Source organism: Rhea americana, unplaced genomic scaffold (assembly GCF_003343005.1).
Source record: "Rhea americana isolate MKP2758 unplaced genomic scaffold, rheAme1 scaffold_109, whole genome shotgun sequence".
NCBI lineage: Eukaryota > Metazoa > Chordata > Aves > Rheiformes > Rheidae > Rhea > Rhea americana.
This window is the reverse complement of record NW_028185139.1, coordinates 1,782,172-1,804,995: the sequence shown is the minus strand read 5'-3', so window position 1 is coordinate 1,804,995 and position 22,824 is coordinate 1,782,172. Positions and strand designations below refer to the sequence as shown.

Below are 22,824 nucleotides of genomic sequence, written 5' to 3'. Positions count from 1 at the left end.
GCGCGCGGGTGGCCGCGTCGAGCCGGGGAGGGGGCGCGGGGCGGGGCGCCCCCGATCGGGCTCGAGGCACCGAGTGACCCGCCTCGGGGACACGGAGCCTGCAGGGCCGAGGCGGGTCTTGCTCCGTGTCCCCGAGGCGGGTGACTTGGTGCGCTGGCTCATCCCCACCCTCAGCAAGGAGCTGTTCTTCCTCACCCCTAACTTCGATTTAGGGCAGCCCCCGAGCGAGCGGAGGCGTCTGTGTTGTAAACGTGGCGAGAAATTGCTGTGTGGCAGCTCGTCGCACCCTGACACTTTGGGAGGGAGGGTGTTTGCTAAGATAAGAGCGCTTTCCTAGGTTTGGCAGCCCTAGATTTGGCCCTGGGAGGCCCAAAATTTATTTTTGTGCTTGTGTGAATTCTGACCAAGGAGGAGGGAGCAATTTCTGTGATGCATGTCATATGGTTTATTTACCAAGAGCCATTTTCATATCAGCATACCTGTACCAGGTAGTTGCACCTTTTTGTAGCCAGCACCTTTATGGTCTTCAGAGAGAGACTTGTGAGCCTAATACTTGGGAAAAGATTGAAGCCATTTTCACTGGATTGTTTTCAACGTCCAGATGTGAAGCTGTTCTTTAAATATTTTTCTATCCTTACAGTTTTATTTTGAAATGTATCTCATAACTGTTAGTGTTTTCTAACGCAAAATGTCACGTCAGCTTATTTTGACATAACGGCCTATTTTTTTGACTGCTGATTGTTACTGGCAGGTGTCTTTCAGATATTCATACTCTTGCATAGTAATGCAGGCACTAGACTGCTTTGTGGTTTGCTTTGGTTTTCATTTTAAGTTTGTATTTTTTCGTTCTCTTCAAATGTTCTTTACTGCATTTGGAGACAGATCYAGGAAAGCTCTAGATGGTTCTCTGATTTTATTGAGAGCAAGAAATACATTTTTCAGACTACACATTTTACCTGAGTATTTAATTAAAACATATTTCATATCATAGTTGTCAATGTTGTTGGTTTTTAGTTGGTTGCTGCCCTGCCTGAGGATATCCGTCCTGGGCCTGATTTCCATGGACTTCCATGGGAGCCTATCATTATCACTGCCTTAGTGGGAATTGCTACACTTGCTATAATCTTCTGGAGAACCTGCCTTTCAGTGAGTATGCTTTGTACTTGCAAGCCTGCTGATATTTAACTCACTGAGTGGGTTTTTTGTATGATTTAAACTATGCTTCGACACTGCTGGTGTCGAAGCAATATCTAGTCTTCTGCATTTTTACTTTTTCCATTTAGATAATTAATACAAACTTAATGCTGGGCTTAATAACTGAAGTTATTCAAATTAAGAAAGTGTTCCCTTTAGCTGTTAATTTCTTAGTAAGAGTCAGTTTCCAAGGCAAAATAGGGGAGTGTGGTGTAAAACCAGAAGGCTGAAGAAAGAGTCAGTATGTCTTTTAGATGAGATGCCTTCCCTTTTGCTTTGAGCCTACTGCTAACAATCTCCAAAACAAGCAGTTAATCTCCCCCCCCCCCCACACACACACCACCACCACTATGTTGTTCAGTTGCTTTTAACTGCAGATACCACATCTGGAAACCTAAGAACCTTGTTTTCCTTCTGACTGCAGAGCCCCTTCCCTAATCTGTTCCTCAGTTTGCATTTGTTACCCTCTTCTCTACACAGATAATTTTCTGTTCAAGAAAAATCCCACCTCTCAAATTTATCAGTGTATTGCCTTGGGAATGAATATATGAAAAACAATTAAGATGAATTCTTTTCAGTTGTCAAGTTCATTGATGATATATGCTTGAAAACTATAGAATACTTTCTTTGCTTTATAAAAATATATTAAAACTAAATATTATCTGGAACAACACCAATATGTTTTTTCATTTCTCTAGCTCTGATATTTAATGAACTAGATCAGTTACATATTAACAGCTTTTTACATTTGAAACACAAGAAAAAGAATAGCTTCTGCATTTCTTCTTTAATGGTGTTTATTTTGAAATGAGCAGTGGCCATGCAAACATACCTTCCTTTTTAAATGGTGAAACAAAAGTGGGGTGCAAGTATCGTTCATATTTGAAAGTTCATGATTGTTATCTGATTAAAAATGGATTGATGTTCTTTATGGGAGCGTGGATGAGGTCTGTTATTTGTATCCTTTTAGTGCCAGAGTAATCAGACCTTTACTTACCAAAGATAGGGCATTAACCTAGAAGCTTTTATTAGAAAACTGCTTAAGCTTGTTTGTGTAGTGTTATTCAACACTCTTGTTGGCAGTGATGGATGTTCAGAACTTTCCATATGCTTCTTTAATCCATGTATAAGTGATGATGGTTTTTCCTTGTAGGCAAAACAAATAAAAGTTTTCAGTTACCACTTTACAGCTAAATGCTTTTTTCCTTTTTTTCCATAGGTAAAGAGTAGAATGTATCAAGGTGAGTTTCTCTGTACTTTTCAGTGTACTTGATGCTTATGTTTATGCCTATACAAGTTTTTAACATTTTCTGATGACCAAATGTTAATCTACCCTCATTTTCCGGGAGAATGTTAAGTGTAAGGCCTATAGATGATATACGTTTAAAGCTAAGGGTATGGAATGTGGTTGCCTGAGGAGAAATGATGCAGCCCACGTCTGCAAATTAAAGATAAGGGCGAGGAAACTTGTCCACTCTATGAAACTTAAATGTCATCTTTTGATTACCTGCTAAGGTGGCAGTGGGACAGAGTTTGTTTTGGTGTTCTGACTAATGGTGAATCTGCTTTTGCTTGTTCCTTCTTGCAAAAAGCAGTATCTATTTCTGTGCTGTAAAATAAATATTCAGGAGGAAAAATACCAGTCTTGAGGGTATAAATACTACTTAGCAGCCATTCATAAAAAAGTGAAGAACATACGTTTAATCCTCTTTTTATTTCAAAATATTGTTTTGTATATTAGAGCATAGAAACTACGAAAGCTAAGAGCAAGTATTCTTCAAGCATGATAAAGTTCATTTTGTTATAAAAATCCCTATCTGAAATAGTTTATTAACAGTGATAAAATACATTAAAATACAGACTTCATTTGGAACCCCACTAGTAAAATCTATTATCCACTCTTCATCACAGTAGTAAAGTCTGGAGACCAAGTTAATGCAGGGATTCATGCCTCATTTAAACTGCATCTTGTATCTCTCAGCAATTGATTGTTGCCTCTCCTCTCATCAGAGCAGCAAGGGACGAGAATCCTGTAGTCCAAAAGCCCTGATGTGGGAGAGGAAGGAGGAGTAGCAGTTGCCATTGCAACCTGTAGGGTGCAGCTGGAACAACTAATGTTTGAGCTGCAGGCTTTGCTGTGAGGCAAATGGGGCTTGGGACGGTCAAATACGGGGGCGGTTTGGGGCTTGAAAAAGAATGCTAATTGGATGCTGCTTCTAAATTAATTTGCAATAAGGTAATTTATGTTAAGCATTGAATCCAAAAGATGGATTGGCAAGCTGTTTAGATGGAGAAACACATGTATGCCTTGGAAAATTGTTGCTTGATCACAACCCTTTGTGAGATCCAGAAACAGTGTCTGTTAGAAAAGCGTGCAGATCTTTGAGGCTTAGTGATGCCATCTGCTAGCTGACAGCATCTTTCTGTTCACAGTAGATCTTTCAAAGCTTTGTCCTATTCTTTGCTTACTGAAGTCTTGGTTTCAGCACAGCAGAAAGAACTGGTTGTTATGGAAGGTGTTTGCATCTCCTTGAGTCTCAGAGCTCCAGGTCTGAGGGTGCTCTGACATCCTCACTGGCAGTTCTTCCCTTGAACATATGTCATCTAGGTATAGCAAGCACCTCAGTCTGCTCTAGTGTGCATTCTGTGACTGGCTTCTATGAAGCAGGTGCAAGAGTTATATGCTTTGTGTCAGTGTTTGGTGCTTACCTGTCTCAAGTTGTTTAGAGTCCTAACTTTAAATGAAAGCTCAAGATACTTAGACTTCTGCAGAAGGGGCTGATTGCCAGGGAACTGACAGTATCCTGATTTGTGCTTTTGTCCCTACTTGAAAACATTCTCTGAAGTGATAGTAATGGTAGCTCTGAATTTTCTTCCAGGAAGAACAATTACTGCAATCTTTCTTTTTCTTCCTAGTGACTGAAAAACAACTTGCTGAAAAGATTAAAAACCTGCTACAAGAAAAAACAGAAATCCTAGAAAAGATATCAGAGTATGATAAAAAGGTATTATTCTGTGTTCTTATCATGTCTCATAGTTTTCTATTTTTGCTTTAATGACACAGTCAATGCAACATCTATTTTTAAAAGTTTTCTGTTCTTATTGAACATTATGTTGACTGTTTTCTCAGTTCTGTTGATTGTTTCTGTACTTAGATAAAGGAAGCAAAGGAATCAGTGAAAGTGGCCCAAGAACAAAAAAATGTGTTCTCAGATGAAGCTGCAGAGCTTAAGGTAACATACAGTTCATTCTTGTTGTACTGAATGGCCATTGTCAACAACTCATTCCATTGTTGTACTGAAAATAAAGACATTAATAAAAGAACTTGCTTTAGCAGTCACGTGTCCTTTGTTTTTAGGATACTGTCAAAGGGCTGGAAGAAACAAATCGTCTGCTTGGTGACAAAGTAAAAAACCTACACACAATGCTTGAAACGGAGAGAAAACAGAATGAGAAGAAACAGAGCAAGGTAAGAGCAATCACACTGATGTCTTATATTGTCCTTAACTTATGTGCCTTAAAGCTAGTCACCCTCTGATGGGTGAATAGATAGAGGCAGAGCAAACAAGATGAACCACTTCAGAAGGAGAACTGAAATGAATTGGCCCCTTTAAACTTGGGATGAACTGAAATTAATATTGATTCTGTAAAATGTTGATGAACATCTGTGGTTATATGCCTTCACACGTAAACAGATGTACTCCAGTCTTGGGCTGGTCTAGTACTTTCTACCAAAGCCGGGAAGTTCTTTAAAAATATGGACCGAGGCTTTGAGATTGTTGTGAGAAATTTTCTTTTGCTGAGAAGAAGCACCTAGTTCTGTAGTAAGAGAGACTCTTTGAGCTGCCCCTTGTTGTTGTTGTCTGTAGGTCTTCCAGTTTTCCTCCCCCCTACCCCCTTTTGTTTTGTTCTAATAATGGTAAGTTCCAACAAGTTCTTTGGTGGTGGGTGTTTTGATCAAAAGTTGTTGCTAATAACAGTAGCATGATGTAGTACTTTGGTTCTAGACTGCAGATATACTCGGAACTTTCCTAGCCACAGACAGGCAGAGTCACAAGGGGAGGTTGATTCTAACCTCCAGTTTGTTTTTATGTTTTATGTTGCTGATAAGGCAGCACTGTGCTACTAATCCAGTGGTTGTTCTAAATAGGGATTGGTTAGTGCTTTGAATTTATTTTTATGCTTACAAAATATACAGATAAAATAATTACATAGGCTAGGGCATGTACCAGGCATGTACCACTGCTCATATTTTTCTTATATAGATCTCTGAAACCCAGAAGTCCTTGGAGAAACTTCAAGAGGTTGTCAGTGTGCATTCTGCAGAGCTTTCAGAGGTAAAATATTACCTACATGTTCTCAATGTTCATAGGTACAAGTTCTTGTACCGGGAAAACTCACGTCTAAGACCTAATGGCAGACGATAGCTTGCCAAATTTCAGGTTGTTTCTGCATGTATATCTTTATATGTTACCAAGCAATAGGTAACTCTTATTCCATTACAGTTTGACTTTTGTATTTTTTGCTCATTTTTGTTTAATACATAGGTGCAGATAGCCCTTAATGAAGCTAAGCTAAATGAAGAAAAGGTGAAATCTGAGCTACATCATGTGCAGGAAGAGAATGCTAGGCTGAAAAAGAGCAAGGAACAAGTAAGTTATTCCCAGGCCAGGCAAATTTGTTTCTTCTTTGAATGAAATGTTTGGATGTTTTTCCTAGTTCTCGTGAGTATAATTTCAGTCTGACTTTCTCCTCCGTTTCTTAACATGTCAGAATTTCATATTTCATAGTATTATGATAAACTGCTTGTTGTAATAGGGTTTTTGTGCAAATGAACCATGTGTTTCCATTATGACAGCTTTGCCAGTTCCAGTGATTCAGTTTTTATCAGTAACTTCATAGAAAATCTATATTGATATGATGGTCCCTATGATCAGGAGATGCCATCTGGGGATGAAACTGAAGAAAGTCACACTAAGGAATTGCTAAGAAGCAGTTCTGAAGCTAAGGTAGATAGGCAGGCCCTTTAGCCTTGAAATATCATGACTGTCCTTCTACAGCTCAATTGCAAATACCTGTTCTTTYTCTCCATTTATGAAGTAATTGTCATTTTAAGGACTTAAGTGGTTTAGTTGCCGCTGGATTGCAGTTAATTCCTATTATTTTTTGAAGCATGTGAGCAGTTTGATTCTAATGTTGGAATATTGGATGAAAAAACATCGAATTTGTAGAAGTGCCTAGTACTATAAATTGTAGAAAGATTTCCAACAGCMAGTTCCGTAGTAGATTAGTGATAATTGTGATATTAGTGAAATTAGTGAACCTAGTGAAAATAGTGATATTGTGAATGTGATAATTGTGAAGCTTATGCTTTTTCTGTGACCTTTGGTTATCAATTATCACCAGAGCTGGTAGTAATAGACTTGAACTGCATCTATCCTGTACTAAAAATAAAACAAAAAAATCACCCTTTTTTGGTTCTTCATACAGCTACTAAAAGAAGCTGAAGGTTGGAGTGAGAGACATACTGAACTCAGTGAGCAAATTAAATTGTATCAGAAGTCTCAGAAAGACATAGAAGAAGCACTCGCCTACAAGGAAAATGAAATTGAAGTAATTTCTTTTTAACAAGCTTTGAATATTACACACTGTAAAATAGTGTGGAATATTTTACAAAATACAGAGCAATTCTCCTTGAGTGATCCTTCAATTTCTTCATTAGGTTTTAACTAACTGCATTATGCAGCTGAAGCAGCTTGACGTAGCTCCTGCCTCTGAGGCTAAGAAGGATGATGATGGGCACGAATGGAGTACAGGAGACGACCTGGCCAATGGAGAGTTACCAGGTACAGTAATCCTACTTGTTGGCTATTAAACACATATGATAGATTAAAGCATATAATAAAGGTGGTATGTTCATGTTGTATCGTGAGGAACAGGGAGAATCTATGCGTATAGCTGCTAATGAGTTAAGAGACTGACAGGTTTAATCCTCAAACAACACAAAATACCTGCCAACTCCAAGGGGAGAAAATGGTTAAAAGGCTCATAGTTGATTTCAGAATCATGTTTAGGTGTATTGTAAATGTAATGGCAGAGTTATAGAGATGAAGGGCATAAAGATTAGCAGGTAAGACCACTGCAAAATCTGAGAATCTCAGCTTTGTTGTTATGCTAGGTTTATTTTTTGTAGAACTACCGTGGATATCTCAGCATATGTAACTACTTTAGATAATCACATTTTTTAAGGCTGAAAGACTGAAATAGAACTTTTCAAAACTATTTAGGACATGTAGAATCCTTCCTGTGATTAATATTTGCTAAATCTCTGGTTTTGAAGACTCTTTTTTTCTTCTTTTTTTCTTCATCTTTTTCTTTTAACCTTACATCATCTGTGGACTGGAAATTCCCAGTTCTTGATTCTCAAATACTATTTCTAATAGCAGATACTGCATTCACGTTAATATTAGTGTGGTGGCTAGCAGTGACAGAAAAGAACCTTCTGAATGCCTTTTGGAAGAAATCTTCTAGTCCTGTTGTGCTGGTCTTTGAATTGCAATATCAGAAAATTACTACTGTGTGTTTTTCCCCCGCTTCCCCTTTGTTTCAACATGTAAAGAAACTTATGCCAGTTTAAAAAGTGGTGAACGCTGTTTTTAATATCTTTTGATTCTGGGGAATTAAGGTTAAGAAATGGGGGAAAATATACTTTTTTTTTTTTCTTAGACAATGAGAGTGAGAAGATGAAGACTCAGATAAAGCAAATGATGGATGTCTCAAGGGTATGCTGCAAAAAATATCTAATAAATGCAGCTCCATTACTACTGTATCTACGATGATAACTTCTTGCTCTGCTTTTCAGGTAAAAACTATGTTATCCATAGTTGAAGAAGATAGAGATCTTCTGCAATCCAAACTGAGTGATGAAGTAACAGCAAGACATGAGCTAGAAGGTAGCCTTAGCAAAAGAATTGCTTGCTGTAAAATTCTGTCTGTAGTTTAAAAAGAAACATTAGAACACTTTAGCGGCATAACAGTTCTCATAGCAACTCCCTTGACTTCCTTACCTGCCCTTGTTTCTCTAACAGAACAAATAAAAAAATTAGAACACGACTCCTGTTCGCTGCAGTCAGCCAAAGCTCGACTGGAAAATGAATGTAAAACATTACAGCAGAAAGTGGAGATTCTCAATGAACTTTACCAGCAGAAAGAGATGGCACTCCAGAAGTAAGCCTTCCATTATTTTTCTACAAGAGAGCATATTGTATGACATGCACTGTTGTGCCTGCTGATCTTTGCTCAGTAGGCACAAGTGACTTCAAGTTGTATTGAATGAGTGGTGATAGCTACTGCTTCAGTATGATTGAACCTAGCCCAAATTTTTTACTCCTTTTTTTTCTCTTTTTTCTTTTTGCCATTCCACAAGTTCTCAAAAACTCTCCCCTCACCCCCAATATTGTCTCTAGCCTAAAAAAATTTTTGGAGGGAAACAGGTGAAACTTCAGACCAAGTAGCTTGGTCTGCAAACTCTGTGGTCGGTGTGTCTTCTTGTTTAAAAATGACAAGGAGAAAATGGTGACCGTTGATTAAGATTGTTTCAGTTATTTCGTGCCTCAGTTTGATGACTCTAACTTTCGTAATGTAGGAACTTATTATTTTAGTCTTGTGAGCTTTTTGCATTTTTCAAAGGACTAAGTTAAGGTTGGATTCATAGCAATAGCTGAAATGAGTTAATTACTGGGAGTGAAGAACTAGCTGTGTATGTCAGTTGTATTCATGCCTCATTTGTTTTTATTAACTTGTTGAAATGTCTATAACACTATCTCAATTTTGTGGGAGAAATCTGAGATATGATTCAGATTTTCATCTAAAAAATTCTTCCAGTAAATTGAAATTCTGATAGAGAAGCAGTTGAAAGTTCTAAAGCTCAAGTGAGTTTTGGGCCGAAGCAAAAGGTTGGAACGAATTAAAGTGTTGAGGCTCAAAAGTGAAGCTGACTGATCTTTTTACTCAGCATCCTGATGTAGTAAACACATAATAGGGAGGTAAAGGATAACTCACCTTTCATGAAAAACTTCCTCTTGACCTCTGTAACTGAAGGATTTATATTCTTTCCAAAACTTTTAGGAAGTTACATTGCCCATTGCTACCTTTTGTTTTGAATGAAAGAATTTCCCAGATTTTTTTTTTTTTGCAGAAAATTGTTTCCACGTGTAGCTAAGGAAATGGCTTATGTTGAATTGGTTATTAGCAATAATTAACGTATTAGTTTAATGGTTTCATTTTTATGGGATAGCTATTGTAAGACATGATACCACTAGCAAAATATTAAAAGTGCAAGTAGTGATGAACTATACGGTTAAAAAGGCTGTGTGTCCATACATACATGTGTGTATGTGTGTATACATACACATATGTACACTTTTTTTTCCCTCTATATAGAAAACTGACCCAGGAAGAGTATGAGCGCCAGGAGAAGGAGCAGAAATTGTCTGCTGCAGATGAAAAAGCAGTGCTGGCCATTGAGGAAGTGAAAGTTTACAAGTAACTTCAGTTTCTTAAGATTGTTGTTTTCCTTTATTTTAGCTGTTGAAGAAAATTCACTTAAGCCCTTCTCCTCCCGCTTTTTCTTGACAGGCAAAGGATTCAAGATATGGAAGAAGAATTGCAAAAAACAGAAAGATCTTACAAAAATCAGGTAAATTTCCTGCTTCCTTATTATTGCATCACAATTTACTTCTTTTTAATGCTTTGTTGTGAGTTGTTGGCAATATTATTTTTTGGGAAAAATAAGCTAAAACACTTAAATTCTTCTCAGATTGCTGCTCACGAGAAAAAGGCACATGACAATTGGGTAAGGATGTTCTTCCTTTTCTGACTATATAAAGCAAACACTTTGCATTTAGCTTCAGGCTGGTGCAGTTAATTCAGTTGGCAATATTTTCCCCTAACAGCTTATTGCCCGCTCTGCTGAGAGAGCTTTAGCTGAAGAAAAAAGAGAAGCAGCCAACCTGAGGCAAAAGTAAGTACAAGACAGATCATTCGTATTGCTTTTTGAACATACYCTGTGCTGCTTAGGAGAGAAGCACGAACTATGTAAGTACTCGTTAGCCTGGAATGTGCCGTGCACATCTGAGTACTAATTTTAAACTGGTTAATTTGTTTTGATGGTGTAAATACAATCTCTTGGTGAAAAGCTCTAATGTTTCACAATGCAGCTTGTTTATGATAGTGTTACATCATAACAAATAACTTGCACGTTATTATTTGAAAAAAAAAACTTTTTTTTTTTAAATTAGATTAATAGAAGTGAACCAAAAAATTGTTATGCTTCAAAGACCTTTACTTGTCAAGCCAACTCCAGGCAGACCTGATCGCCAGGTCCCTCCACGAAGAGGTAAATGCTGCTGTTTTTCCCTAAACTTTGGTCTTTGAGTCAGGCTAGAGAAGTAAATCAAATACTGTTTTTTCTTTTGTGTAGGGCCCTTAAGCCGGGATGGCTCTTTTGGCCCATCACCTGTGAGTGGAGGAAATCCTTCCCCCACACAGATGGTTGAAGTTTCTGGTCGTCCCCTTTCTGCTCCTCGAAGGGAAGGCTCAAGAGGTGAATTTGGTAAGCAGTGAAGTTTCCTTTCTGTCATCAGTATCTCTCATGCTAAAATCCCAAGAATGCTAAGTTCTGGTCTGATTCTGGGGGTAGTGTATGTTCTGATACCTGCTTTATAATAAACATGTTGGGTTTTTTGTTTATTTTGTTTTTTTTAATAGAAATAGCTCGGGYATGTGTTGGTTAGGCTCTAGGGGTTTCTTGTTTTCCTTAAGGTGCAGTGGTAGATGGCCCCTCTGCTCCACGAAGGCCACCAGAGCTATCTGGAAGGATGTCTGTCCCTGGTAAGTTATGTGGCGTGCAGCCAACTGCAACTCACACGGTTGTTCTCTCACTTCAGAAGTGAAATTTGAAAAAACGTGTTCCTTTTGCCCAACGCATGGTAAGGCAYGCAATTGTGGCTCTCTCTACAGATCTTGGGCCTGTGGTAGCATCCCTGATTGGTACTGCGCCAAGAACCTCCTCTCCTTCTGCAACAATGGATGGAGTGGTAAGCTGGAAAAAACTACTTCAGGAAGCATTTCTAATACATGATTTACTGTACTTCCTGCTTTTTTAACAGTATTATGTTCTGTCTTGTGTGTATCCTGTCACTATCCTTATTTGCTGTCAAAAAAAAAAAAAAAAAAAAAGCAGCCCACTACTCTCAAAGAGTCTGAAGCCCCCTGTGTTGTAACTACTGATTCATCTTCACCTATTGAACCAGCTACAGTGAGTATTCACAGGCTGAAAATGGTGTTCCTCTGCTTTGGTGGAGAGGAGTAACAGGCTTGGTGTTCTGGACTGCAAGTAACAAAATGCTCTGCAAAACTAACCAACGGCTTATACCTYTTAACTCAAAAGGTCTCTTTAATGATGAATAGTTGCTGTCTCATTTTCATGGACTGGAGCAAATTAGATCTTTCTTGTTAAGGACTGCAGACAAACACTTCACTTTGGAGTGACAAGAGTAATCCTAAGATGCTGTCTTACCTGTGGTATTTAAGCATTATTCCGTATGTAATATAAGAAGCCAGGCCCTTCACCTTTGGAGGGTTGCTGGCTGTTCTGGGAGCTCTGAGGCCCAAAGGGGTGGTCAAGGACACTTTAAAAGGGATGGAAATGCTCTTTAGATAAAATGTCCTCCCAGGAGGACTAAGTGTTCACTCCTAGGTAGTGTAAGCAACATTCTGTGCAAAGGGGCAGYGAAGGTGCAGTGATTTCTGTTTTCCACTTGGTTAATATATATTTTTTCTTCCATCTCTTGGTGTTTGGGTGAGTGATCATTGTGTTCAGCAGTGTCATTATTTCTCTGATGCAGTGAGTCATACATTGAAGTATTAACCTAATCTTGCACAGGCTAGTATTAGTCCGAAAGGCCCACCTTCTTTCCCTGGGACACCTATCATGACCTCTTCAGTGATGGGACCTCCACCTCCACCACCTGTTCGATACGGACCTCCACCAGCATCTCTCCGTGGGCACTTTGGGCCTCGCCCTCTTCCTGGGCCCCTAGGTATAGTTCCATTCCCTTGTGCTGAAACTGATCTCCTACTCAGACGCCTACTGCAGAACTGAGAATCTACCCTCTCTTAGCATACAGCTTTCCTCCCTGTTCTTCATGAGGGCTACCTGTCTTGCCCAGTAGGTCTGGACAAGTTGTGTGTGTTTTTTTCATTTTGTTTTGTTTTTAAAGCTTCCTTAGTTTCTAGATGTTTCTCCCTGTTAAGTCTAAACTGGAAAACAGCTGCCAAAAGGCACTAGAATATAATTCATGGCCTGCGGAGTCTGCATGTGATAGTGACCCACCCCAGAGATGCTTCAACAACTTAAAAAATGAGGAACAAAGTGGGAGCTTAATATTTTTAGATTTGAGCAAAATTTCTTTTAACTCAATGTCTTCCTTTCCTTCTAGTTCGTGGTGCTCCCTTACCACCTCCAGCTGTACGAGACTTCTTACCTGGCCCACCCTTAGGAATGAGAGATCTGCCTCCTGGCCCACTACCACCTCCAGATCCAAGAGGATATGGACGGGGGCATCCTCCTTTTCGACCCCTAGGTCCTTATGGCCCAAGAGATTATCCTCCAGGCCCACGGCTATCCCCACCTGGCTCAAGAGACTATATGCCTTCTCCTAATAGAGACTTGACTCCATCAGGACCTAGAGACTACCCAGCAAGCCCYCCACCACCACCACCACCAGCAGGCTCAAAGGACTATACACAGCCTCCAGCGCAGAAACCCTAACTGCAGTGTGATCAGCAGCTCAGCAGAACGGACTCTAGCACACTTCCTGCAGTCAGGGCTTTAGAAGATGGTTCTTTGAAGCAGTTTGTCTCATTTCAGTATATTTCAGCTTTTGCAGGATTAATTTTTATCGAATTGCTATAGACATCTTATGTGCATTTATGATCACCTTAAACTCATCCATCCTCTTGGGCTGCAAGAACTTTTTTGTGATGGACTTGAACCTACTCTAAACGTGCAATAGAAAGGAAGTACCTGTGTGGCTAGTTTTAATTAAATGTAGCCTATGTAACCAGTTGGTGAATGAACTGATTTCGTGAAAAATGTAAATCAAATCATTTCCTGTGGAAATAATTTTTAAGTAAAATGCTATCTTACCTGCCTTCTCCATCACATCATTAAGTTGCAGTTATTGTAGACCAGGGGTTTACATGAGGAGTCTAAGGACTTTTTTTTTTAAAAAAAAAAAAACAAAACAAGATGTCTGGTCAGAGATCAGAAGCACAAATGATACTGTACTCAAAGGAARGTTATAATAAAAAGAAATTCCTTTTGCTAAGTGCTCAAGACTTTTGTTCCAGTGCCATTTTTTTATTCAGAAAGGACATTGCTTCAGTCATGTAACCAAAGAATGCTAGAGCCAGGATCAAGTTTAAGAACTGAATCAAGGCTGAGTAGTTGCACAGGTTGTAAGATTAATGATTGTGTTAATCTTACTGACTCGCTTCATGGATGAAGACAGTGGGGGATGCAGACCTTGACTGAAAGGCAGTGTAGTGCTGGAAACTACGGACAGCCTGAGCTCTTGAAAGCCACAATCATGTGGTTAGATCAGAAATAGAGTTTAGGGCTCTATGATTCTAGAAATGAAGAAATTTAGTAACCACTTTCTTCTGCTTTCAMAACTGGCTTCCTACAGCATTCAGAAGAGAAGGGGCAGAAAGCAGCATATTAAGCAGGGTTTGAGAACTGAGTTTAAGTTTTTATGTTCAATAACAATTCAGCTTCCCTGGCCTTAACTGTGTTTTACAGCGTTTTTCGCTTTATATTAAAAAAAAAAAAATCCTCAAGCAGAGTGGTTTTAAGTAAGCCATATTAACAGATATTGCTTCAAATCAGTTTATGTACACAGAACACAGGATAACTCTAAAAATGCTGTATACCTGCAGATGTTCAAAGAAATCCCTGAAGGTAAAGTTAGCACTTTGTAGACATGTGTAATATTGCGCATAGCAGGCCAATTATGTAGACACTAAGCGGTTTTAACAGTACTCTGTTAGGACATCAGGAATTGTCAGTCTGTCAGGAATTAAAAAAAAAAAAAAACTAATGAAAGGCCATTATAGCTTTACTGCCAGAGTACAAGCAGCCATTAAACTTGTCATGTAGGTGTTACAATCTTACAGTACAAGTAGTAAGCTTTAGATTTAAGATGAAAGACAAGATAGAACATCACTGAAGCATAAAACAATACATGTAGGAGCTTGTGTTTTGTGGAGTAGTAGTCCTTTCAATGAAAGCCAGTTTGCAGAAAAAAAATGTGAAAGCTAGATAGAAGCAACTTTAAAAATGGTATTTCACACTCTACAAACATTAATTCACAATTAGTTAAATACAAAGCGCTACTTGTGTATTTAACAAAAAATACTTCAAAGTTTGACATCATATGACTGGAGTTAACACAGACATCTACAAGCTAGGGAAGAGTCACGGTAAGTAGCTGAAACAGTGGGTTTGTAATTCAAGTGAAAATGTTCAATTTGAATAGTGGCTAATTACATACACATTGAACATATGTACTTGAAAGTCAGATTCTGCTAGTTTAGCATCTTTTCTTTCCCCAACGTAATGTTTTATGATGGTTGATGTCTCTTCCCTTGCCTACTGTAGTTAGCATTAACACAACTTCCAGCTGGAAGGAATCATCCACTGGGAGCAGCGGGAGGAGGGTGAGCGTACTGTTAGTGACAGGCAGAACACACACAACCTAGTTCAGTGCTTTTACCACATATTGAGTGAGGCTAAAAAAAAAAAGAAAAAAAGAAACAGTAGGATGTCAGACCAGGGACAGAGCCACAGCATGTTCACTTGCTGAGCAAGACAAGATGTGCGTCACGCAAAAGCCTGGTGCTATAGACTTCTAGGTTAGAAAGGCCTGAACCAGCAAAGCACTGTTGGTAAATTAATACAGCTATTAACTCGGATTTATTTGCATCTGTAGAAGTTAAACTAATGTTTTGCTCCATCAGGATTTGTCCAGCCTTTTTACACAGTTTGAAGGGTAAAATTGCTGAGTTTTTTGTTGTTGTTGTTGTTGTTCAGTTTTTCAGAATGTATGTATCCTCCTTTTGTATGGTATCTGGTACACCCAAATCAGAGGTATTGCCATAACTCATAGGGATATTTTTTTTAGAGCTTGGTATTCTGAAGTATCAGATACAATACCACTGGGGGGGGGGGGTCTTTCAAAGACCTGTAAACAGGAAAGTACAATTTTACTTCTGTAATTTTTTTTTCCAACCATTAATGGAATTTGAGCAACTGTTGCTGGTTTTTGTCAAAACAGTTAAATTTTCCTCGCTTAATGCAATTATTTAAGTCCTTGGGTATGCCAGAACAGAGGAAAAGAGAGAAGATAAGGACATTCAGAAATTGCTTTTTATCCTAATCAATATGGTAAAACAAAAAGAATTCTGAACATCTCCTTATGAACAGACAAATAGGTCACAAGGAGAAGTAACATCCTTTTTCTTAAAGCATTCTGCAACATCCTAACATTACATGACAGAGAAGAGGAATTAGTAATACATCTTCATCTAGACTGTTTAAAAAAACCCCTAACATTTGACACTTTTGGGTGCTRGGTCTTTTGTTAGCATAGCAGAATATTTAGGCACTAGTTAGATACGCAGGAAGTATATCAAACCTTAAAGTACTGTATTAAATATCCATTCAAATATATGAAAGATTTGACTGGGTTCTACTTCTGTCCCTTTATTAGGTCAAAAAGTGAGTGAAATTGTGTTATAATAAGCCAATGTCCTGCAGCTCATTACACACTGAATCAATAATATAGAAAATAAAGGATAATCCTATCTACTTACATAGAAAGGTAATTTTAAAGTAAGTTTCCAGACTTGCACAAAATATGCAGAAAACTGCATATAATCAGTTTCCATAAAAAACAGCAGTTTCATGTAAAAGGTGGGTCAACCTGCTGGCCAGATCTACTTTATTAAAAAGCTCTGGAAAATTGACACTGTTGAACGCTAAGGGGCCAGTCCTGCTATCACCAAAACAGTAAAATCCCCCCCCTTAAGATGAGCATGAGGCCCCAAAAGAAGCCTCTCTTCTTCCTCCACCCATCTTTGCAAACTGTTCTGTGACAAGACATAGGAAGAAAGAATAACTCTACCTGGGAGTAACTGTGGTTTAAAGGTTTGCAATATATATTTTATCCAAAACTTGGCAAGAGTGGATCGGGCAAGTCTAAGAACTAAGATTTAGCTGTTAAAATCATAGTTCAGTCTTCTCATCTGCAGTCATCTCCTCCTCCTAGCCTGACCAAAGACGACCAGCTGACTCAAGCTCTTCTGAAGCAAGCTTATCTCCCAGCCTTGACCCAGCATCCTCCTCTCCCTCATTTTACATCACTTGCGATAGCTCAAGCTCCTTCCCGCCCACCTTGTCCTTTTCCTGGTTTTCTGCCATCCAGTCCTTTAGAGAGGACTCTGAAATGCAGATGAGAGGAACTACAATAGCACAGCAAGTGTAACCTGGTTAGTAGGCCTGCCGCATCTTTATTGCTACAGGTTTGGCAAAGGGGCAGTCTCCATCCTTCAGTGGAGTTTGAGGCAAAGGAGAATAATGGTTAAGGTAAAAAATTCTGAACAGCAAAATTAGGAAAAGCAGTCAACATTTTTCAGGGCTCTCAGAAAAACCTGTATCTGGAAGGTACGGAAAAAAACTTGCACTTGCATGGTAGGCTTGCCTCTGACCCTGTAGTAGTGCTGTGCAGTGTGTGATGGTCCCATTTGACTTCCTGGCATGAATATAGTCGTTTTCCTGCCCCTTGGAGGCTAAGGCTACTACACACAGCTACCATGACTTGCGGTTTAGTTCACAGAAGTCTCACAAACAGGGTCATTCCTTGTGCAATGTTTGATGGAGGTGAAGGTAGAGTGGTTTCTTGGTCAACAGTTGCAATTTCTTCCTTTTAAAGTCAGTGGGTTTTTTGTACCTGTAACAACAAGGAAGTTAAGTTAGTAGGTGCCAAAGACTACGTAGGAAAATGAAAGCATACCAGAAAGCTTTTCCTCTCCAAATCCTATTGCTGTAATCTTTCAAATACATCCATTAGGATTTACTGAAATGAACAATAATGAATAGATTTACACGAAGAAACTCCAAACAGTATTTTCTCTGAATATTACTTTAGCAAAATAAAGATTTTAATTTTTAAATACATGTAATCTTTCTGTAAGGAGAATTCTGGATATAATACTCTGGATCCTAGGAAATATCGTACCAGTTAATTCAGTACATCAGAAGTACTGCAGCCAACGGCAACATTAGTTAAATACTTAAAGATGCTCTGAATTGCAAGTTCCCTCTCTTCCTCAAACAGAACCCAAAACCTTCCTTAATACACCTTCACCCACACAGTTACATTCATAAAAATTCAATTTTAAAATCAACATTGAACGCTTCAAATAGTATTTTCTTTATAGAAGTTCTGTACTAGAAGTTCACGAGAGTTCAATATTTTCTTATATAACTGATCTGATGCTCAAGCTAAGGTCAAAATGAGACTTCCACACAGAATTTGTTAACTTCATTCAGTTACAGACACCAGCATTTCATTTGGAAATAGTCTAGTTTTGAGAAAGGTCTCCAGCCATTTTATTTGTCTAAAAGCATTTTATCTTCCATTCTTATTAAAAGCAGAATTTTTTTTTATGGAAATCAATTCAATGAGTCCGTAAAACCTTCCTCGATGCAACAAGCAACACACTGTAACTGAAGCCTAGTTCACTTCCTCTGTAGCACCTGCCTTGGCATCTATAACCGCAAGTCACTTACAGTTCTATAACAATTGCCCCAGGTTTAATTTCATCCATCTCCATGAAAGCAAAGCACTTGGTGCTAGTAAACCTCTTCTTAGGCTTGTAGTGTTTGAATTCAAAGAAAATAGCTGCACCTGGAGTGGAAGTAGTTTATTAGAAAGTTAGCAATTATGGGCAACAATTATCAAAAAACTTATCTGCCATTAAGGTGCTCTGCATACAACAGAGGGAATTATCTCCAACGATTTCATAACTTACTTGAAAGACACACCATGTTCTTACACTGCTCATCACACTCACGTGAGCTTGCACTCCCAGCTCAGTTACTCATAYATAGGCAAAGGTTTGTCCAATGATTTGAGAAGGCCACAAAGCAGCTGAATACCTAACAGAGCAGACTGCTGCATTTTTATCTGCTTTCATTCCTCTTTTGCCTGCAAGTCATCACAATGACCAATACAGGATGTAAAGGTCTATTTTTATCCACATCTGGATTTTGAGCCCTACAGTAGCAGCTCATGCACACCTGTTTATTAGATCAGGAGCAGCCTAGTGTCTACACTCTGAAAGCTTCTGGGCCCCATTTGCAATATCTGACACTACATACCTTTAGTTAGTTTTTCAACATGTTTCTGGATCTCAATGTCCACATTAAAATGGACATACGTGTCCTCTTTCCTCAGAGCCACAGGAGTATCTTGCACAGGAGTCAGATCTATCCCATTCAAATCTGCAGGAAAGAAATACCATGAGAATGGCAGAAGCTTCTTAGACATTTAAGTCCTTTTTTCTTTATGAATTTATGAATAATTTCTAAAACATCCATGGAAATCTAATGCCCATCTGGATTTTTCTCTAACCTTAAAARGGGGCAATCATACTCTACAGTCAATCTGATCTTTTGAGTGCAAAGAGAAAGCAGATGACGTTTGGACACTGYTTAAGAAGAAAATTTGGAACTATCCGTCTTTTTATTTCAAGAGGTCATTCCTTGCTGCTGTCAGCAAAGGATTCCGTTCCCTCTGCAAGCAGGACTTGAGCACAGCTTCAGGATTGCCACTGAACAGGCRGAACGGCACCGCGCAGCTCCCCTCCGCGCAGGATCTGCTCAAGCAGCAGTCATCGCAGCCCCCSTCGCTTCGCAGCCTAGGCACAGCGTGCGTTACTCCCTTGGCTCTTCACAAGTCGAGAGAGGGACGAGGGCCATTGCGTTGGGTTCCCGCTATCGGCATCGACTGCGGGTTGTGCCGCTCAGGCACAAGCCAGAACACACAATACTGTTTCTCACTAAATTTCTGCTGTTCACATCAGCACCTTTGTGCACTTTTGTCCTTTCCTTCTCGCTCATTAGTGCTTCCTCTCCCTCAGGTGGAGCCAAGTTGCTAATGTTGCAGTCAAGATTACAAGTATGTAACAGCCACAGTGTGCCTGGGGCACAGGCTCCGGCTGGGGCCTGGAAGCGCCCCTGGACACACTTCTCTCAGGGAGCAGGCCAGGGTCACCAGCGATGCATTTGCAGGATGCAGAAAGCCTCACTCTAAGCCAATAGTAGAGCAGACCTCATATAAGACGGCTGAAAAAGAGACTACTAAGCATCTTGAGGCTTCTTTTAACATAATAAAATGACTTTTCAGAGTTACTTTTTCTTACCAAAAATATCGAGAAATAAAGTATAAAATCATTATTAACAAAATAGACGATAGCCTCCYGTACACTTTTTGTTTCTACTGTCTACAATATCACTTGGCAGCCCTTGCTTTTAAAAGCCTGCAACTGAAGCACCACCTGTTAATAGCAACACTTCCTGAGAAAGCAAGCCTAGCAAAGTACAGTCTCCCTTGGCTCCAGAAAGGAAATGAAAGCTATCTCTGAAGACAAGCAACAGCTTAAACGATACATAACTGTTAATAAAGACAAGCACTTCAGTGGACAKGAACACTGAATATTTGCTTTACAATTTCTGATAAGTCCCAGGATTCAATGTTAGAACCCTGTTAGCACTGTTATTCCTCTGCTAGCCAAGAGAAATTCAACAGGAAAGAATTAACTCTGATTAAACCCACATCCGTCCGGCTAGCCCTGCCACTAAAGTTCCCTGTCCCTCAGCTTTCTAGCTTACTGGGGCAAATAAAGATCCAGAAGTGATTAGCAAAATGGAGCCTGAAGAATAGTACATAATCTAAAAATAACACTGCAAACCTAYAGCAACATGATAAACAAATAAATACAGCATTTTTCCCAGACTGGAAACAAGTAGGGCAAGCGTATCAGCTGGGGAAGGCGAGAGTCATGTCTCAGCCTTCCACCCTGACCAGGTGAACAGCTTTCAGAGTAAAGCAGAAGGYTTGACTGTTCAAAAATCATCACAGGAAGCAGGATTAGATAAAGCCTTCTGTCTACCTATTTGTCAGGCAACATTTGAAGCATCACTGGGACTCAAGTGACATTAGATTCTGTGTCCCCCACCTCTGCCAAAGAACTTGTCTGGTGGAGGAAGCAGCCCAATTACAACATCTAACAAACCTTTTATCCCTACATTTACTCTTTAATAGCACATCTAGAGAGGATATGTACAAGGTCATCATCAAAACTAMACTAAACATAATTAGAGGATCTGGGCTCAACTACATATTTTTAATCTGATAATCAAAAAATGATATACCTCAGAAAATTGTAAATATAAGCATGAATCAAGCAGGGCAGGTTAAGAGTAAGCAATCCTGTCTACAGCAGCTTCCTGCTAAGAAATGGGGAAGGAGAAAGAGGCAGATACTCCCAGCAGAAAGCCTCAGAACACCAAAAATCTGACTTTAATCCTGACTTTATAATGGAGCCRGGGGCAGGGGGGTTGTTGTCTCCAGAAAGCCCAGAAACCAACAGGTACCAGAGAGTACAAGCAGTCCAAAGGGACCTGCTCTCCAGAGCTAGCTGAAAAACATGGGACAGAGGCTTACAGTCTGTCAAATCGCTGCTACTCGGCTCCCAGCCTGGGGAAAACACCTCAGGGTGCAAAGACAAGCGTCGCTCCTGCGGTGAGCAGGGAGGAGATTCACCTCCTAGTATCTCTCAAATATAGAATTTTCCTATCCTTGATTAAAATAAAAGCCGTAAGTCCACAACAGAAGATAAAAGCATCAAAAAGATGCAACAAATACTTTTCCCTGTAGGTTTAAAATCAATCAGTTTTCAGAAAACACAYTTTCTCCACACCAGATATGAGCAGGCAGGAACAGAAATCGTTACCCTTTACACTGACTGTGATGTAAGGATCAATGCACTGCCCAGCATCTTTCAGACCAATTTTCTCTATGTTGATGGTGAGTAATGTCATCCCGGGTTCAGATGGCAATCTGGGTAATAAAGTACCTGGAATGAGTAAAACATACCGTTAACCTTTTACGTAATCTTACAGCAAAGGCCTTGCTTATTCCATCTGCTATTTATCATCTTTCATGGAAGATGCTGTTCTCCAGAGAGGCTTCAAAACCCAAGGATTCATGCCCTGATAGTACATAGCACTATGAGAAAGTTTGTGTGCACAGATACACAACATCATTTGACATACTTCAAAGCCCCCACCAAAAACTCCCAGGACTGCCTCAAGTTAAATAAATCCATAGAAAACTGTAATGCCCTAAGAACAGTGTGGAACTTTGTTTAAAGTGTTTTTTCCTGCTCTCATGCAAAATAATAATGCAAAATTTATATTGTTTTTAAGAATTAAACGTGGGAGGTTGGATTCAAGCTGCAGCTGCAGGAAGTTCAGATGTTTAATCAGGAGTACCGATCCCACTACATAAGACTTGGCCTCATGTTGAGTATTTAGACTGGAAGAATAAGGAGGAAAATGGCATTGCTGCAAATCCCACTGGACAAAGGGAAACCAGAAGAGAGATTCTTAGTTATCTAAATTCCATTAGTAAGGACTTAAAGGAAGTGGAGGAAACAGTTTTTGCATCCCTTCTGCTTTAAGGAAGGAGTTACTAGCTCTGTATGAAGAAACTTTAACATCAGGTATCTTTGTGGTCACAGGCTGATGTCAATGTAGGTGAATCCTTACAGTACACTAAGGAAGACAGTGCAGTTGGCAAGACAAGTTTCATATGAGGTTTTGATTTTCTAATTAAAAAAAAATGCTATCCCAAGGCTTTGAGATCTAAACAAAATAATAGTTCCCTTTGGCAAGTCCAATAAGGTTTTCCTTCATCCTTCTTTTCCCTTGATATTCTTGAAGGGCTGGAGAACTCAGTATTTTTTGCTATATTAGCAGGACTAGCTTTGAAAGAGGGGACCATATATTCTGCTCTCAGAACTAAAGCCATAGCTTCAGCATGATTTCATGAGCACACCCATACTCAGTCCCCCTCTTGGGATCATCAGCAAGGCTTGAATCACATCTATTATACAGTACATTTTAGTACTTCCTGTCTTAGCTACTACTCATGACCTTCTGGTACCACATCTGCGGACACTTCAGAACATATCATGGCAGAATTTGACCCACCCTTCCAGAGTAACAGGATGGGCTTCTGATGATAAAGTGAGAAATGGTAAAATAAAGTTACAAGAGAACATCTATTTCTGCCCCCAAGCATACACACAACTGCTTCATCCTGCAATATCTCTTGAACAGATGTTCAAAGTCAGAGTTCTTATTTCAACCTTATGGAAGGCAGAAGGAAGTCTCTTTTCTCTTTGGCACAAAATTTTTGTCTGCCACTTTTCAGTGAT

At 39.3% G+C, this 22,824-nt stretch overlaps 2 protein-coding genes across 3 annotated transcripts in view; one reads left to right on the top strand and one right to left on the bottom strand.

Annotated features, from left to right (window-relative positions):
* MIA3 (MIA SH3 domain ER export factor 3) overlaps positions 1-13,594 on the top strand; it is a 27,961-nt gene extending 14,367 nt beyond the window's left edge. The window contains exons 7-29 of the mRNA XM_085311854.1: positions 1,015-1,146; positions 2,414-2,435; positions 4,111-4,199; positions 4,350-4,427; positions 4,553-4,663; positions 5,460-5,531; positions 5,742-5,846; positions 6,685-6,807; positions 6,917-7,040; positions 7,921-7,976; positions 8,057-8,147; positions 8,283-8,421; positions 9,637-9,738; positions 9,832-9,892; positions 10,013-10,048; positions 10,149-10,216; positions 10,494-10,591; positions 10,676-10,807; positions 11,017-11,085; positions 11,215-11,291; positions 11,435-11,512; positions 12,140-12,296; positions 12,696-13,594. Coding sequence (XP_085167980.1) covers positions 1,015-1,146; positions 2,414-2,435; positions 4,111-4,199; positions 4,350-4,427; positions 4,553-4,663; positions 5,460-5,531; positions 5,742-5,846; positions 6,685-6,807; positions 6,917-7,040; positions 7,921-7,976; positions 8,057-8,147; positions 8,283-8,421; positions 9,637-9,738; positions 9,832-9,892; positions 10,013-10,048; positions 10,149-10,216; positions 10,494-10,591; positions 10,676-10,807; positions 11,017-11,085; positions 11,215-11,291; positions 11,435-11,512; positions 12,140-12,296; positions 12,696-13,027 — 2,352 coding nt within the window. The 3' untranslated portion in view covers positions 13,028-13,594. The remainder of the gene's footprint in view (positions 1-1,014; positions 1,147-2,413; positions 2,436-4,110; positions 4,200-4,349; positions 4,428-4,552; positions 4,664-5,459; positions 5,532-5,741; positions 5,847-6,684; positions 6,808-6,916; positions 7,041-7,920; positions 7,977-8,056; positions 8,148-8,282; positions 8,422-9,636; positions 9,739-9,831; positions 9,893-10,012; positions 10,049-10,148; positions 10,217-10,493; positions 10,592-10,675; positions 10,808-11,016; positions 11,086-11,214; positions 11,292-11,434; positions 11,513-12,139; positions 12,297-12,695) is intronic.
* Positions 13,595-14,103: 509 nt separating this feature from the next.
* The window catches only part of AIDA (axin interactor, dorsalization associated), a 30,232-nt gene continuing 21,511 nt past the window's right edge, over positions 14,104-22,824 (bottom strand). For both annotated transcript variants that reach the window (XM_085311867.1, XM_085311875.1), the window contains 4 exons: positions 21,337-21,459; positions 18,701-18,823; positions 18,110-18,227; positions 14,104-17,267 (listed from right to left, as the gene is read on the bottom strand). In XM_085311867.1, coding sequence (XP_085167993.1) covers positions 17,171-17,267; positions 18,110-18,227; positions 18,701-18,823; positions 21,337-21,459 — 461 coding nt within the window. In that variant the 3' untranslated portion in view covers positions 14,104-17,170. The remainder of the gene's footprint in view (positions 17,268-18,109; positions 18,228-18,700; positions 18,824-21,336; positions 21,460-22,824) is intronic.